Here is a 12,360-nt window from a genome sequence, read left to right as displayed (position 1 = left end):
TTTTCTATGCTCTCACTCACCAGGGAATAGGCGGTGCTGTACTGTGTTACTGTGAATGGGCTCAAACGAGGCAGAGAATGCTTGGGCTTGAGAACTGAGCCTAGGTAAGAGCAGAAGGTAGGTGGGACCCTCTTATGTTCCAGTTGCGGTTTCTTCGCGAAGACAATGCTGCAGGAGTGAAGCCTTGTTCCAGGCAATATCTATGGCCAAACATCAGAACTGGGTGACAAAAGGACCTGACTCCAGTGTTTGCCAAAGCTTTCATACAGCAGACTCTGCCATGCAGGCTTTGTGAGCGTCATTGAAAAATAGTAGCAAACGCTTGTACAGATAAGTCCCAATTGGTCAACATTGAGTGATCCTATTCTAGAAGGGGAGAGACCTATGCTAGAGCCATTCCAGTACGCAGGCTCAGTACTAGACCCAATTTACTTGATTGGGACGTACTCCTCGGGCTGAAGCCTAAAATGAAGTCTGCACTAGGTAAGGAACCCATGAAACTTATCATAGGCATCATTATATATTTCCAGCAGAGGGACTCTGCGGCTGGTCAACCAAGCTGGCATCATAAGGGCAGACAAGCGGGTATGCACAGCCGCTCCAAGTGCTGTAGCTTGCTCCTGCAAGGAGCGATTTCTCATCTGTAGCTGTAGCGCTTGGTCCCTCAGTTTCTGGTTTTCATCCTATAGAGAAGTGCAATCTGCTCCTGCAGGCTCACAGGCCCTTGGGGCAACAGTGGGGCAAGTGCCTCGGAGGTGTCCATACTTAGTCCAAGGGTTCAGCAGCGAGTCCTGGAGGAGACCAAGAGGATTTGAGCAAGCTGTTAGAGTCTCTAACAGAACAGTCTGACCTAATGGTCAGAACAAGGGGTGGAGTCAGGGCTGCAACTGGGAGTCATGCTGAAGATCAAAGCCAGAGTCTGAGTCCAAAGTCAAACCAAGGGTCAAATTTAGAGCCATGTCAAGAATTAAGTCAGAATTGGAGTCAGAAGTCACACCTAGGGTCGAAGGAGGAGTCAGCAGCAGTGGTCAGGGCAAGGAAACAGGAACTAGAAGTTGGGCATGGTAGCAAGAGTATGGAACTAGACATGATAAAAGGAACAAGGAGCAAAGCAAGATAGCAGGAGCCAGGAACAAGGAGTACGAGCCAAGCAAAGAGGCAGGGAGTTGACCTCTGGGTTCTAGGCAGCATCAGATCTTGTGAATTGTTGCTCGAACAAGTGGTGGGACAGGAACAGGAAGCTTTATACCCAGTGGTGTCCAATCAGCAGTCATCTGCTAGTCAGTGGGTATAACATCTGGTGGTGGGGCATCAGCTGCAGTTTCATCTGACTGCAGCACAGTGCATAAATCTCCCACTAGACAACTCCACAGGCCTGAGTTCCAGACCCTCAGTGCCTGACAATAGAGATGGCAAGGACCTTTGCTGGTCACCACAAGCAGAATTTGTAATAGATTAACTCAAAGAAGAATCCAGTTCTCCTCAAACAGAGAATTATACAAATGCATGTGTTCTGAGGGGAAGAAATGCAAAATGGGTGTTGGGGGTAAGGCAGCATGGATGTTTATGATGATCAATTTGTTGTGATTTTGCACTTCACCATTCTGCAAACTGTGTATGACAAATGGGAAGGAAAGTACAACAGAAACAGTAGCATAGCAATAAGGCTAACGGGGCAGTGGGTATTATGGAGGTTGTAAAAGTCACCCTAGGCTTTTGAGTTGGGTACCAGTGTTAAGGAGTTTCATTCTGCTCTTTATTATAGTGGAGCTAGTGAGGGTTCCATTGTTAAGATTCAGTTTTGTATTTAAAGCAGGGATTCAACTTCTCTGTTATGAATGAAGAATACACTGATCTTCTCCAATACTTACTGTGAGTACAGAATAAGTTTACTAAGAATTTGTAAGTAAATTTGTTAGTGGATAAATCAAAACTGATTATTTTAAAATGAGTTCTTTAAGAAATTTAGCACCTAAGGCCCTTGTCTCATCTCGAATGGTTCAAGTAACAGAGTAACACTATCTCCTCAAATTTCTTGTATAGTTAAAACTCACTGAAATCTTCTGCATAGGCTAAATTTGAAGAATGTCCTGTAGTGACACCATGAAGGTGGAAGACAAAATCTAATTCAACACAAGTTATATCTAATGTAGGACCATGCCCACTTAAAAAATTATCATAATCTCCTTCCTTAGAAGTTTTTAAGGTCAGGCTTGACAAAGCCCTGGCTGGGATGATTTAATTGGGGATGGGTCCTGCTTTTGAGCAGGGGGTTGGACTAGATGGCCTCCTGAGGTCCCTTCCAACCCTGATATTCTATGATTCTATGATAATTTTATGGTTACTGAATGGTGTCACTAAAGGACAGAGTTAAGATTTTACATGTGCTATACCTTAAAATGTTTTCTTACAAGTGTAACATTAACTCTGAATTTATAGGTCTTAGTTTAGGAAAAAATACAACCTTTAGTCAAAATTACTAATCTGTAACCACAATTTTAACTCTATCTTAATGTAGTGTTTGTCTGAGAATCTTCATTGGGAGTGATTTTGAATGGTGCTGGACCACAAAGACCGTTTGGGGGCATGTGTACACACTTCTACTCACAGCTGGGGAAGGGCTAAAGATAGCACATGCTGTAAGTTATTGCAAAAGTGGGCAAAGTCCCTTGTTCCAAAGAGAGGAAAGAACTGGGGCTGTGGTAACTGTCTGATGCACTGAAAAGAAAGGCGTGAAATTAAAACCATCTTCTAAAGACATTTTAAAAATTCACATAAGGCTAAATTAAATTCTCTTTTCAGTAATGAAATGTTTGCATGATTTGTGGGTTATGTTATATTTGTAACCGTATACAGCTGACATGACAACAAGCTATTAAGCTAATAAGGTAACAGATACAAAACCTGAATCATACCACCTTCCATTGTACAAAACAATGACATTCCACTTCACCTGAAGTTCAGATGGATTGCAAAGTGGGAACTGAAAACAAACAGTTTATATCTACAAGCTCCAGAAAACAAACCCTCTATGAATGACTGATAAGAACAATCTGCTTATGAGGGGAGACGAGCTCTAGCAGCTAATTTACATTCTTTCATCTAAGGGCTTAATTTTAAAATGTTAATTAGCCTGCTCTAGATCACAAGCGCAAACCGTAACAACTTGCTGAAAAAGGCAAAGAGATTAGGAAGCTCACCTGGTTCTGAGTCAGAATTTCCTGCAGAAGGTTCACAGAAGCTTGATGGCATAAAGACATTGTTCTTTGTTACTGTAGTCAAGAAAAAAGTTACTAAGAAAAAACCACACATACGGACACAAGAAAGTTAGTTTCCCTCATTGTAAAGTCCCTCCCTTCAATATAATAATTGATCAGCTGATACTGAACTCAAATAAGGAATTAAACAAGGGTAACACATAAATAATGCCAATCAACGTAAGTTTAATGGAAAACAGATCCTAACAATATTTGTGAGGGTATTACAGATTTGGTTGATAAAGCTAATAGTGTTATGTATATACTTAGACTTCTATAAAGGCATTTGACTTGGTACTGAATGACATTTTGATTAAAAAACTAGAACATAAAACTTAAAGCACACATTAAACAGATTAAGAAACTGGCTTGAGTGGGTGTGTTTCTAGTGGGGTCCTGCAATGATCGGTTCCTGGGCCTAAGCTGTTTAACATTTTTATCAATGACCTGGAAGAAAATATAAAATCATCACTGGTAAAGTTTGCAGATGACACAAAGATTGGGTGAATGGTAAATAATGAAGAGGACAGGTAACTGATACAGAGCAATCTGGATCACTTGGTCTACTGGGCGCAAGCAAACAATATGTGTTTTAATACAGCTAAATGTCAATGTATACACCAAGGAACAAAGAATGTAGACCATACTTACACAATGGGGGCCTCAATCCTGGGAAGCAGTGACTCTGAAAAAGATTTGGGGGTCATGGTAGGTAATCAGCTGAACAGGAGCTCCCAGTCCAACACTGTGGCCAAAACGGCTAATGCAATCCTTGGACGCATAAATGGGAATCTCAAGCAGAAGTAGAGAGGTTGTTTTACCTCTGTATTTGCTCTGGTGCAACTGCTGCTGGAATACTGTGTACAGTTCTGGTGTCCACAATTTAAGAAGGATGTTGATAAATTGGAGAGGGTTCAGAGAAGAGCCATAAGAATGATTAAAGGATTGAAAAACATGCCTTACAGTGACAGACTGCAGGAGCTCAATCTATTTCGCTTAACAAAGAGAAGACTAAGAGGTAACTTAATTCCAATCTATATGTACCTACATGGTGAACAAATATTTGATAATGGGCTCTTTGATCTAACAGAGAAAGGTCTAACACGAGCCAATGGCTGGAAGTAGAAGCTACAAAAATTCAGACTGGAAATAAGGTGTACATTTAACAGTGAGAGTAATTAACCACTGGAACAATTTACCAAGGGTCGTGGTGGATTCTCCATCACTGAATTTTTAAGTCAAGATTGGAGGTTTTTTCTAAAAGATATGCTCTAGTTCAAACAAAAATTACTTAATGGAAGTTCTATGGCCTGTGTTCTGGGAGGTTACAGTTGATTGGTCACAATAGTCACTTCCAGCCTTAAAAGCTATGAATATATCAACGTGAATTTCAAACTGGAAAAGATGTTAAAAGTCAAGCACTCAAAAGTTAGGAAATGCCAAGGCTGGCAACAGAAGAGTAATATCTACTTCTTTAAAGATACCACATCCAGGATTTCCTCTGTTGGGTCCCACCTAGACTAGGACTGGAAGGTATGTTTGCTTAATATTCTAACATATTAGAATCAACACTTTTGAAAAGTCCAGTGTAGGAAAGGCAGCGAATACTTTAACACTTGCTAAACTGGTCAAGCTGAAGCTTAGGCTCTCTTTTAGGCTTTAACTCTAACAGCTTAGTATGCAGCGTGCCTTATCTATACTACTTTTCAAATTGTTAGCACATTGTAGCAAACACCCTTTAACGTCACACCTTTTATTCTAGTCTAGACAAAGTCTTGGCAAGTAGGTAGCTCAAGAGATCTCCTACTCATGTCTATGTAAAAAGTGCATACAGCTACACCAATTGCAAGGCAATTGCTAAGATAAAATGTGTGCCCTGTGGAAGCATTAGTGTCAGGCTTCTGAAATCTAGGACATCCTTAAAGAAACAAAACCACCAGATGATGGAAGAAAATGAATCTTCTCAAATGAAAAGCAATCACCATTGTATTGATAGTCTGATAAGGAACTCATCCTAGAAACTGAGGCCAAGCTGATGTGGCTTGAAGAGCATACATAAAAGCACACGGTCATCTCCGTGATTGGGGCAGCACAGACTTGATCTTGGCCAAAAGATTCTCTACTCCGGATAGTGCAAGCAATGAGCAGACCCTATGACTAGCAGGAGTCTCCCAGTACCACACATAATGGCTCATACCATGGAGAGATGCAATTAGACATCTATGAAAGGAGAGGTTACTTACTTATACAATAACTGGAGTTCTTAGAGAGATTTTGTCCCTCTGAGTGCTCCACCCCAGATGCGCATGCACCCATGCACTTTCAAACAGAGATTTTTGGTCTGCACCTGCACCCTATACATTTTTATGCTCTGATCTGAGGGCACATAGGGGAGGAAGGAACCAATGCCACTCCAGTTTCTTCTCAAACCACAAAATCCAGCCAGAGGCAAAGACTCTGAAGTAGAGGGGAAGGAAGGCAGGTAGTGGAGCACCCATAGGAACAAACATCTCAAAGAATGGGGGGAGGGATACCTCAGCGGTTTGAGCATTGGCCTGCTAAACCCCGGGTTGTGAGTTCAATCCTTGAGGGGGCCATTTAGGGATCTGGGGCAAAAATTGGGGATTGGTCCTGCTTTGAGCAGGGGGTTGGACTAGATGACCTCCTGAGGTCCCTTCCAACCCTGATATTCTATGATTCTATGAACTCTAATTGCCATAGAAGTAAGTAACTTAGCCTTCTCCTTTGAGCAACTGTTCCTGTGGGTGTTGTTGCAATAATTGGGCCTACAAATTTACTCTAATTGTGAGCAAGTGTGAAAAGTGAAAGTCCACAAAATGTCAGAATAACCTAGAACACACGTTGGTGGGAAAAGGTGAAAAATGAAGACAAAGATTAAATTAGTCTAAACAAAAAGGCCTACTACTAAAATTCAAGGACTGTTAAAGTCATGCCTCATGAACAAGCGTGAAACCAGAAATCAATGAACCAAAATTTGGTTGGAAATTAGGCCTAATTTGTTCACAAATTAATGAGAGTTCTCTTTCAGGGTCCTCAAAAAGAAAACCTTGGCGAAGGGTGGGGAGGGAAAGCTGGCTACCGTGACACTGTTTGAGTGTCAGAAGAAGATGGAAGGAGCTTCACCACCTTGGCTGCCATTCCCACCATCTCCTGGAACCCAACCTGATCATTGTGCCTCCATAATTCTGATCCTGAGAGATGTCTTAACCAGACATAGACATCTCAGGAGGGGCGGGGGAAGTGGGTGTCAAGTGGAAAGACAGTGGAATCTTGGACAGAGATCTCCAAGTCCCAGAAGGGATCGTACAGTTTCTAGCATGTGCGAGCGTGGGGCAAGTCGCTAGAAGCATCGTTCCCAGTAGCTATGTTGTCATCAGAGGGTGAGACGGTACCAGCAGAAGATCCTTCTCGGTACCTCTCAGTAGAGGGCAATCAGGTTCTTCAGATACTTGCAAGTTCTCTTGCACAAGGAATCTAGTCAGCACTGGCAAAGAAGGGCACTGAGTGGCTGGCTGCAATGCAGCTGAAGATACCAGGGATGGTAAGGCCGGGCAATCTGTATGTTCCTTATGCCCATGGCCCATAGAAGTGGGGGCCAGGGTCAGCGATGAAGCTGGCTTCCTCAAGGAGTTTCTGTGTCTGGAAGACCAGCATCAGTGCCAAGCTGGGCTGCTTACTGAGAGATTTCTGGGTGCGTGAAATACTGGACATCTTTTTTGCTGGTATGGAGAGGTCGGCACTGGAGGGGATAGGAGCCTCGACAGTATACGTACCCGGACACTAGGTTTCCTTGCGTCCCAACTTCTGGGGCAACTTCTCCCTCTTCTTAAGCTCTCTACTGGAGGACCTTGGGGGGGGGGGGGGGGTTGCTTTGTTTTGTTTTTTTTAAAAGATGTCAGGGTCTCTGAAGCTATCCACAGGTCTCTGCTTATTGAAGCTGGAACCACAGAAGTTGCTGGAGCACCCAGATTGTCTGAGGCCAATGTACTAGGTGTGGGGAGTGAGAAGAGGGTATTCGGGCCCTGAAGCAGTAGCAGGTCTCAAGGAATGTTCCATGAGCAGTAACTTGAGCCTGTCTTCTTTCAGCTTCCTTGATCTGCTCTTAAAGCCAGTGCAGACCTTGCACTCAGATGGAATGGGAGACTCTCCGAGACAGTAGAGGCAGCTGGAATGTTCGTCACTGAGGGGAAAAAGACTTATTAAAGGTCTGGCAGGGTTTGAAGCCTGGAGTTTTGGGCATGCTCCTCTAAAAAAGACGACAAAGAGAGGCCAAGGTCTCGGGGGGAGAAAGGAGGTCCCAACTGCAAAAACAAAATGGGGAAACCACCCAAAAGCACCCAACATGTGCAGGGAATACATACAATAAAATAGAATAAAAAATAAAGACAAGCAAGCTAGATGAACTCAAAGCTAACAGACACCACAACACTCCATCGCTAGCGGCAGACAGTTAGGAAGGAACTAGAGTGATCGCACATGTCCATTCTCTCATATACACTCTTTGATCGCAGCACAGGAACAGACCACCTGAACACTGCTACTAAAAACCTGTGATCAAAAGCGCATGGGTGTGCGCACACAGCTGGAGGGGAGCACCCATAGGGACAACTACTCAAAGAACACATTTTTTGATAACAGTAGTCAACTGTCTTACCAAGAGTCGAAACTTAGCTTAAATTACTTCCCAAGAGACAAAACTAAACTAAATAAAAGCACTCCACATTCAAAAAAAGTGTGTCCACACAGGGGGTTGTGTTATATCAGCACAGCTACAGTGCTAGAATTATACTGGTATAGTTATACCAGTAAATTTACTCACGTAGACAATGCTTAAGGGAAGTATTTATGAGAGTTTAAATGCACTACCTTATCTTAGCAATTATTTGGCACCAGGTTGGTCCAATTATGAAGACCTAATGCTTGCCTTTTGTGAGGTTTAAAATCAATAAGAATCAGAAAATCAGAAAATAACTGCCCGTGCAACAAACCCTAAGATCATTAGATAACAGAGGCTCAAAGTGGATTCACAAACCATTGCTATAATCAATGGTTTTTCACCCTACCTCACCAGGGTGTTTCAAGTCTTGGACCCTGTCACCTGGGAGCAGGCTGTTTGACTGGGATGGAATGCAAGACCCCGGCTGAGAGACTCATCTTGGTAAAAGCCAGGTTGAGTCTAAATCCCTATCAGGATTAGCATGGGGCTGCTGGAATATCATATCATATCAGAGAGTTTTTAATGTGAAGAACACTGATGGCAAACACATCAAAGTTGGCTTCCCCAGCCACACAGAGGTAACACAAACACCAGACTTCTCTGAATGCTAACAATATTGGTGATCTGGAGAGCCATTCAAATTAACTCCAACTTTGAGGAATTCAGGACACTCCCTATCTTCAAAGCAATAATAAAATGCCCATTGAGCCAACAATAAGCAAGTACTCTGAGCCAAGAATCCCCTCTGCTAGAGCTCTCCATCCCAGATATAATCTGTAATTTCTCATGCCTTATTGGATTTGGAGGTCCAGTCTTGGAGAAGATGTGATACTGGTCAGCACAAGACAGGGAAATCCTAATGTCATTATTCTGATGACTACAATATAGGATGTCCTGAGATGAGTAGATCACTGTATCTGCATTCCCCACCGACAATGTCATACACTAAAAGTTTGCTGTCACCTGATCATGTACTCAGAGTACAGGTAAAACTGGTGCTCAATGATGAAAACAATCTGTGTCTGCCAAACCTGCGGTGCTTGGGATCACGTGGGTCTCATCTTGCTAACCCACGTGCGATACAGCTGCATGATTAAAGACCAGCTGGATCTTGCGATACAGAATGATATTCGGACACCTCTCAAAAGATAGATCTGAGTAGTAAATCCTTCCAACGTGAACACACCCAGTCAGTGAAAGCCAACAAATTACTACCCTCCAGCAACAACAATAGCTGACACGGACACCTCCAGTTAAGTGCCAGTCACAATGCTGATAAAGCTGATATCCTAGTTTATTCTGGAGTATTTTTGGAGAGGGGAGAATTAACTAGCCAAGTGACTAACATTCCCCAAATAATGAAAACATTAAGGACAGTCTCTGCCTTAAAGGGCAACTGCAAGGGCCAGGTTAGAATCACCACCAGATGAATAAGACATCCTACAAAGGCTAAATACCAAAATGTCTCACAGGGCAGAGGTTCTCCCTAATGAAACTGGGGGGCGGGGAGTTGCTGTTACTCCATTTTAGTAGGATTTCAAATAAATGACAAACTCAATGAGGCCTCCAAGCAGTGTCTCTTCATTACTAGCCACACTGGGTGAATCACCTAAGATTGAACGCGTTATAAATTTTACATGTTGCAGGACTGACCAGTGATGACTCCTTGTGAATTGATGCTCCATGTGCCCCAGAGACTATTGTGCCACATTCCAGTGACCATGGGTCTAGTGCCAAGTTCCCGTCCCAAATGCACTTCCATTTAATGAGCACTGTGATGAAGAGCACCAGCAGAGAGGTGCTCAGACAAAGCACAGCAAAAATTAAACCTAATCTTGCCTCCACAGGGGCTCAAATCTGAGTCAGCAGAATAGTTCTTCTGTTCCCCACTCCCACACATACACACTTCCCTCTGAAACATTAGAGACTGTCCACAACTTGAGAGGGGACACTGAATAGGATGGATCGGTGCTTTCAGGTAGGACACTTTCCTCTTTCTTAGAGGAATGGCTGGTGTGTTATGCTCAGGGTCATACTGATGGCCAGATTTGGGGTTAGGAAAAAAACTGCCCTCAGTTCAGACTGGCAGGGACCTTGGAGGGTTTCAACTTCCTCTGCAGCATGGGGCATAGTTTACCTGCTAGGATCATCTGGACATCATCACCTGGCCGTTGCAGGGACCTCAGGCATTGGTGGAAACCTTGGTCTCTCCTGTTCTCTTCACTGTTTAATCTGAGTCATGAATATTTTAGACTAACTGAAGTTTTAGGGCTAAGAATACGAGCAACTGGGTGAAATTTAATGGCCTATGATCTAGAGAAGGCCAGACTAGGTTGTCTAATGGTCCCTTCTAGCTTTACATCTATGAAACTAAACAGCTATCACTAAGGCTTTCAGGGAACCTACAACATGATTGTCAAGCATCAGAGGGGTAGCCGTGTTAGTCTGGATCTCTAAAAGGGGCAGAGAGTCCTGTGGCACCTTATAGACTAACAGACGTATTGGAGCATAAGCTTTCGTAGGTGACTACCCAGTTCGTCGGCATCCGACAAAGTGGGTATTCACCCACAAAAGCTTATGCTCCAATACGTCTGTTAGTCTATAAGGTGCCACAGGACTCTTTGCCCCTTTTACAACAGGATTGTTAATTATCTGTACTACAGCAGGACCTAGGAACCCCAATCAAGGATCAGAGACACATCATGCAAGTACTGTACAGACAGAAAATAAAGAACTTACAGGCTAGATGTCAGACAGGACACGACAGTGGAGAATACAAACTGGGTGGAATAACAGGAACAACAAATTAGCAAAAAAACTGAAGTCTCATTTCATCTCTTGCTTAACCAATGCTAGCTGACAGTGATTTTGAAGCACCACAGAAGCAGACACGTTAAGGAGCAACTTGCAGGAAAAATGCGCAGCTTTACCATTTGTGTTGGGGAGAGAGAGAGAGAGAGTGTGAGTAAGTGTGTGTGTCTCCCCCTCTTCCCCCCCCTCCCAAGCCATGTATGGGGAACAGTGTAAGAGAGTTGGTAGATGCTGGAGGGAGGAGTAAACAGGCAAGTGATGAAGATCACCTTCACCATGCCAGTGATGGCAAAGTCAACAGCTTGATAAGTCAATAGATCTGAAGGAAAGGGAGGGACTAAATGGTGAAGAGTCTCAAAAAGCAAAGATTCTGTTTGAAGCGGTGGAGGAGGTGGAGCCTGTAGAGAGGCACAGAGGGAGGTGATGTATCAGGAAGGTGAACCCAGTAGCAGCATTTTGAATAGACTTGAATAGAATGATGTGGCTGGTTTCATGGCCAGAGAAGAGACTAGTAGTCAAGGCAGATGAAAATGCCTGAACAAGAGCCTTGATGGTCTGGACAGAAAGAAAAGTCTGAATCTTGGAAACTTTAGCTAGGTAGAAGCAGCAAGACTTGGACACTGCTCCGAAGTGTGGATCGAGAGACGGGGGTGAGTCAAAGATGATGCTTCTATTACAGGCCTAAGTGATGGTGTTATCCACAGTGACAGAAATAATGATCCAAGGCCTGGAAACTTGCTTTACAGTGAGAAACTAAAAAAGGTCACTATTTATTTTATCTAAGACTAGTTATGGGGTGGCTTGATAAGTCTATGAACAGTAGAGAAGGTTTCAGTAGATACAGTTTGTACTGTATCTAACAGACAAAGACATAACAGGATCCAATGGTTGGAAGCTTAAGCTAGACAAATTCAGACTAGAAATAAGATGCACTTTCTTTGAATCAAAATTGCATGTCTTTCTAAATGATTCTGTCTAGCTGAACCAGAAGTCATGGGTTTGATGCAGGAATTACTGAGTGAAATTTTATGGTTTGTGTTATGCAAGAGGTCAGACTAGATGATTACAATAATCTTTCCTGGCCTTAATCTATGAGTAAAGAAAGTTGTTTAATATCCCTGCTTTGTCTACTGATTTAAGTCCACATTCCTTACTGTTTTGCTTCAGTTGTGGCAGTGATGTGGATGAGACTTAGGTTCGTGAGTGAAGGCAGAGGCAAAAGCAGCACAATTTAAAGGAAAGAGGATCTGCTCGCCCTCCACCTTACATAGTCTGTCCACAGCATGGAAGATGATGGCAGGACTGGAGAATTAGACAGAAATCAAGGAAGTACATCATCTCCCTTATTTTCTTGCTGTAAAAGAATTAGAAAACGTTTTACCTGTCTGTGAAGGAGGGAACTGTGTTAAAGATGAAGTTCTTTCACGTTTTACAGGAGGACAGTAACTCCCATCCTCATGGTCAGATTCTGTAGAGATAAAGGATTTAGAGATAAAACAGGCAAAATTCTGATTAGACAGCAACTAGAGATCTAAAATAACTAAAACACTTCCT

The 12,360-nt window shown here is 43.0% G+C and overlaps 1 protein-coding gene across 7 annotated transcripts in view; it reads right to left on the bottom strand.

Annotated features, from left to right (window-relative positions):
- Window positions 1-12,360, bottom strand: part of RANBP3 (RAN binding protein 3) — a 174,962-nt gene that overhangs the window by 84,255 nt on the left and 78,347 nt on the right. For all 7 annotated transcript variants that reach the window (XM_075123100.1, XM_048830695.2, XM_048830697.2 and 4 more), the window contains 2 exons: window positions 12,188-12,274; window positions 3,201-3,272 (listed from right to left, as the gene is read on the bottom strand). In XM_075123100.1, coding sequence (XP_074979201.1) covers window positions 3,201-3,272; window positions 12,188-12,274 — 159 coding nt within the window. The remainder of the gene's footprint in view (window positions 1-3,200; window positions 3,273-12,187; window positions 12,275-12,360) is intronic.

Source organism: Caretta caretta, chromosome 25 (genome assembly GCF_965140235.1).
Source record: "Caretta caretta isolate rCarCar2 chromosome 25, rCarCar1.hap1, whole genome shotgun sequence".
NCBI classification, from domain to species: Eukaryota; Metazoa; Chordata; order Testudines; family Cheloniidae; genus Caretta; species Caretta caretta.
Note: the sequence above shows the minus strand (reverse complement) of the source record. Positions and strands in the feature narration are given on the sequence as shown.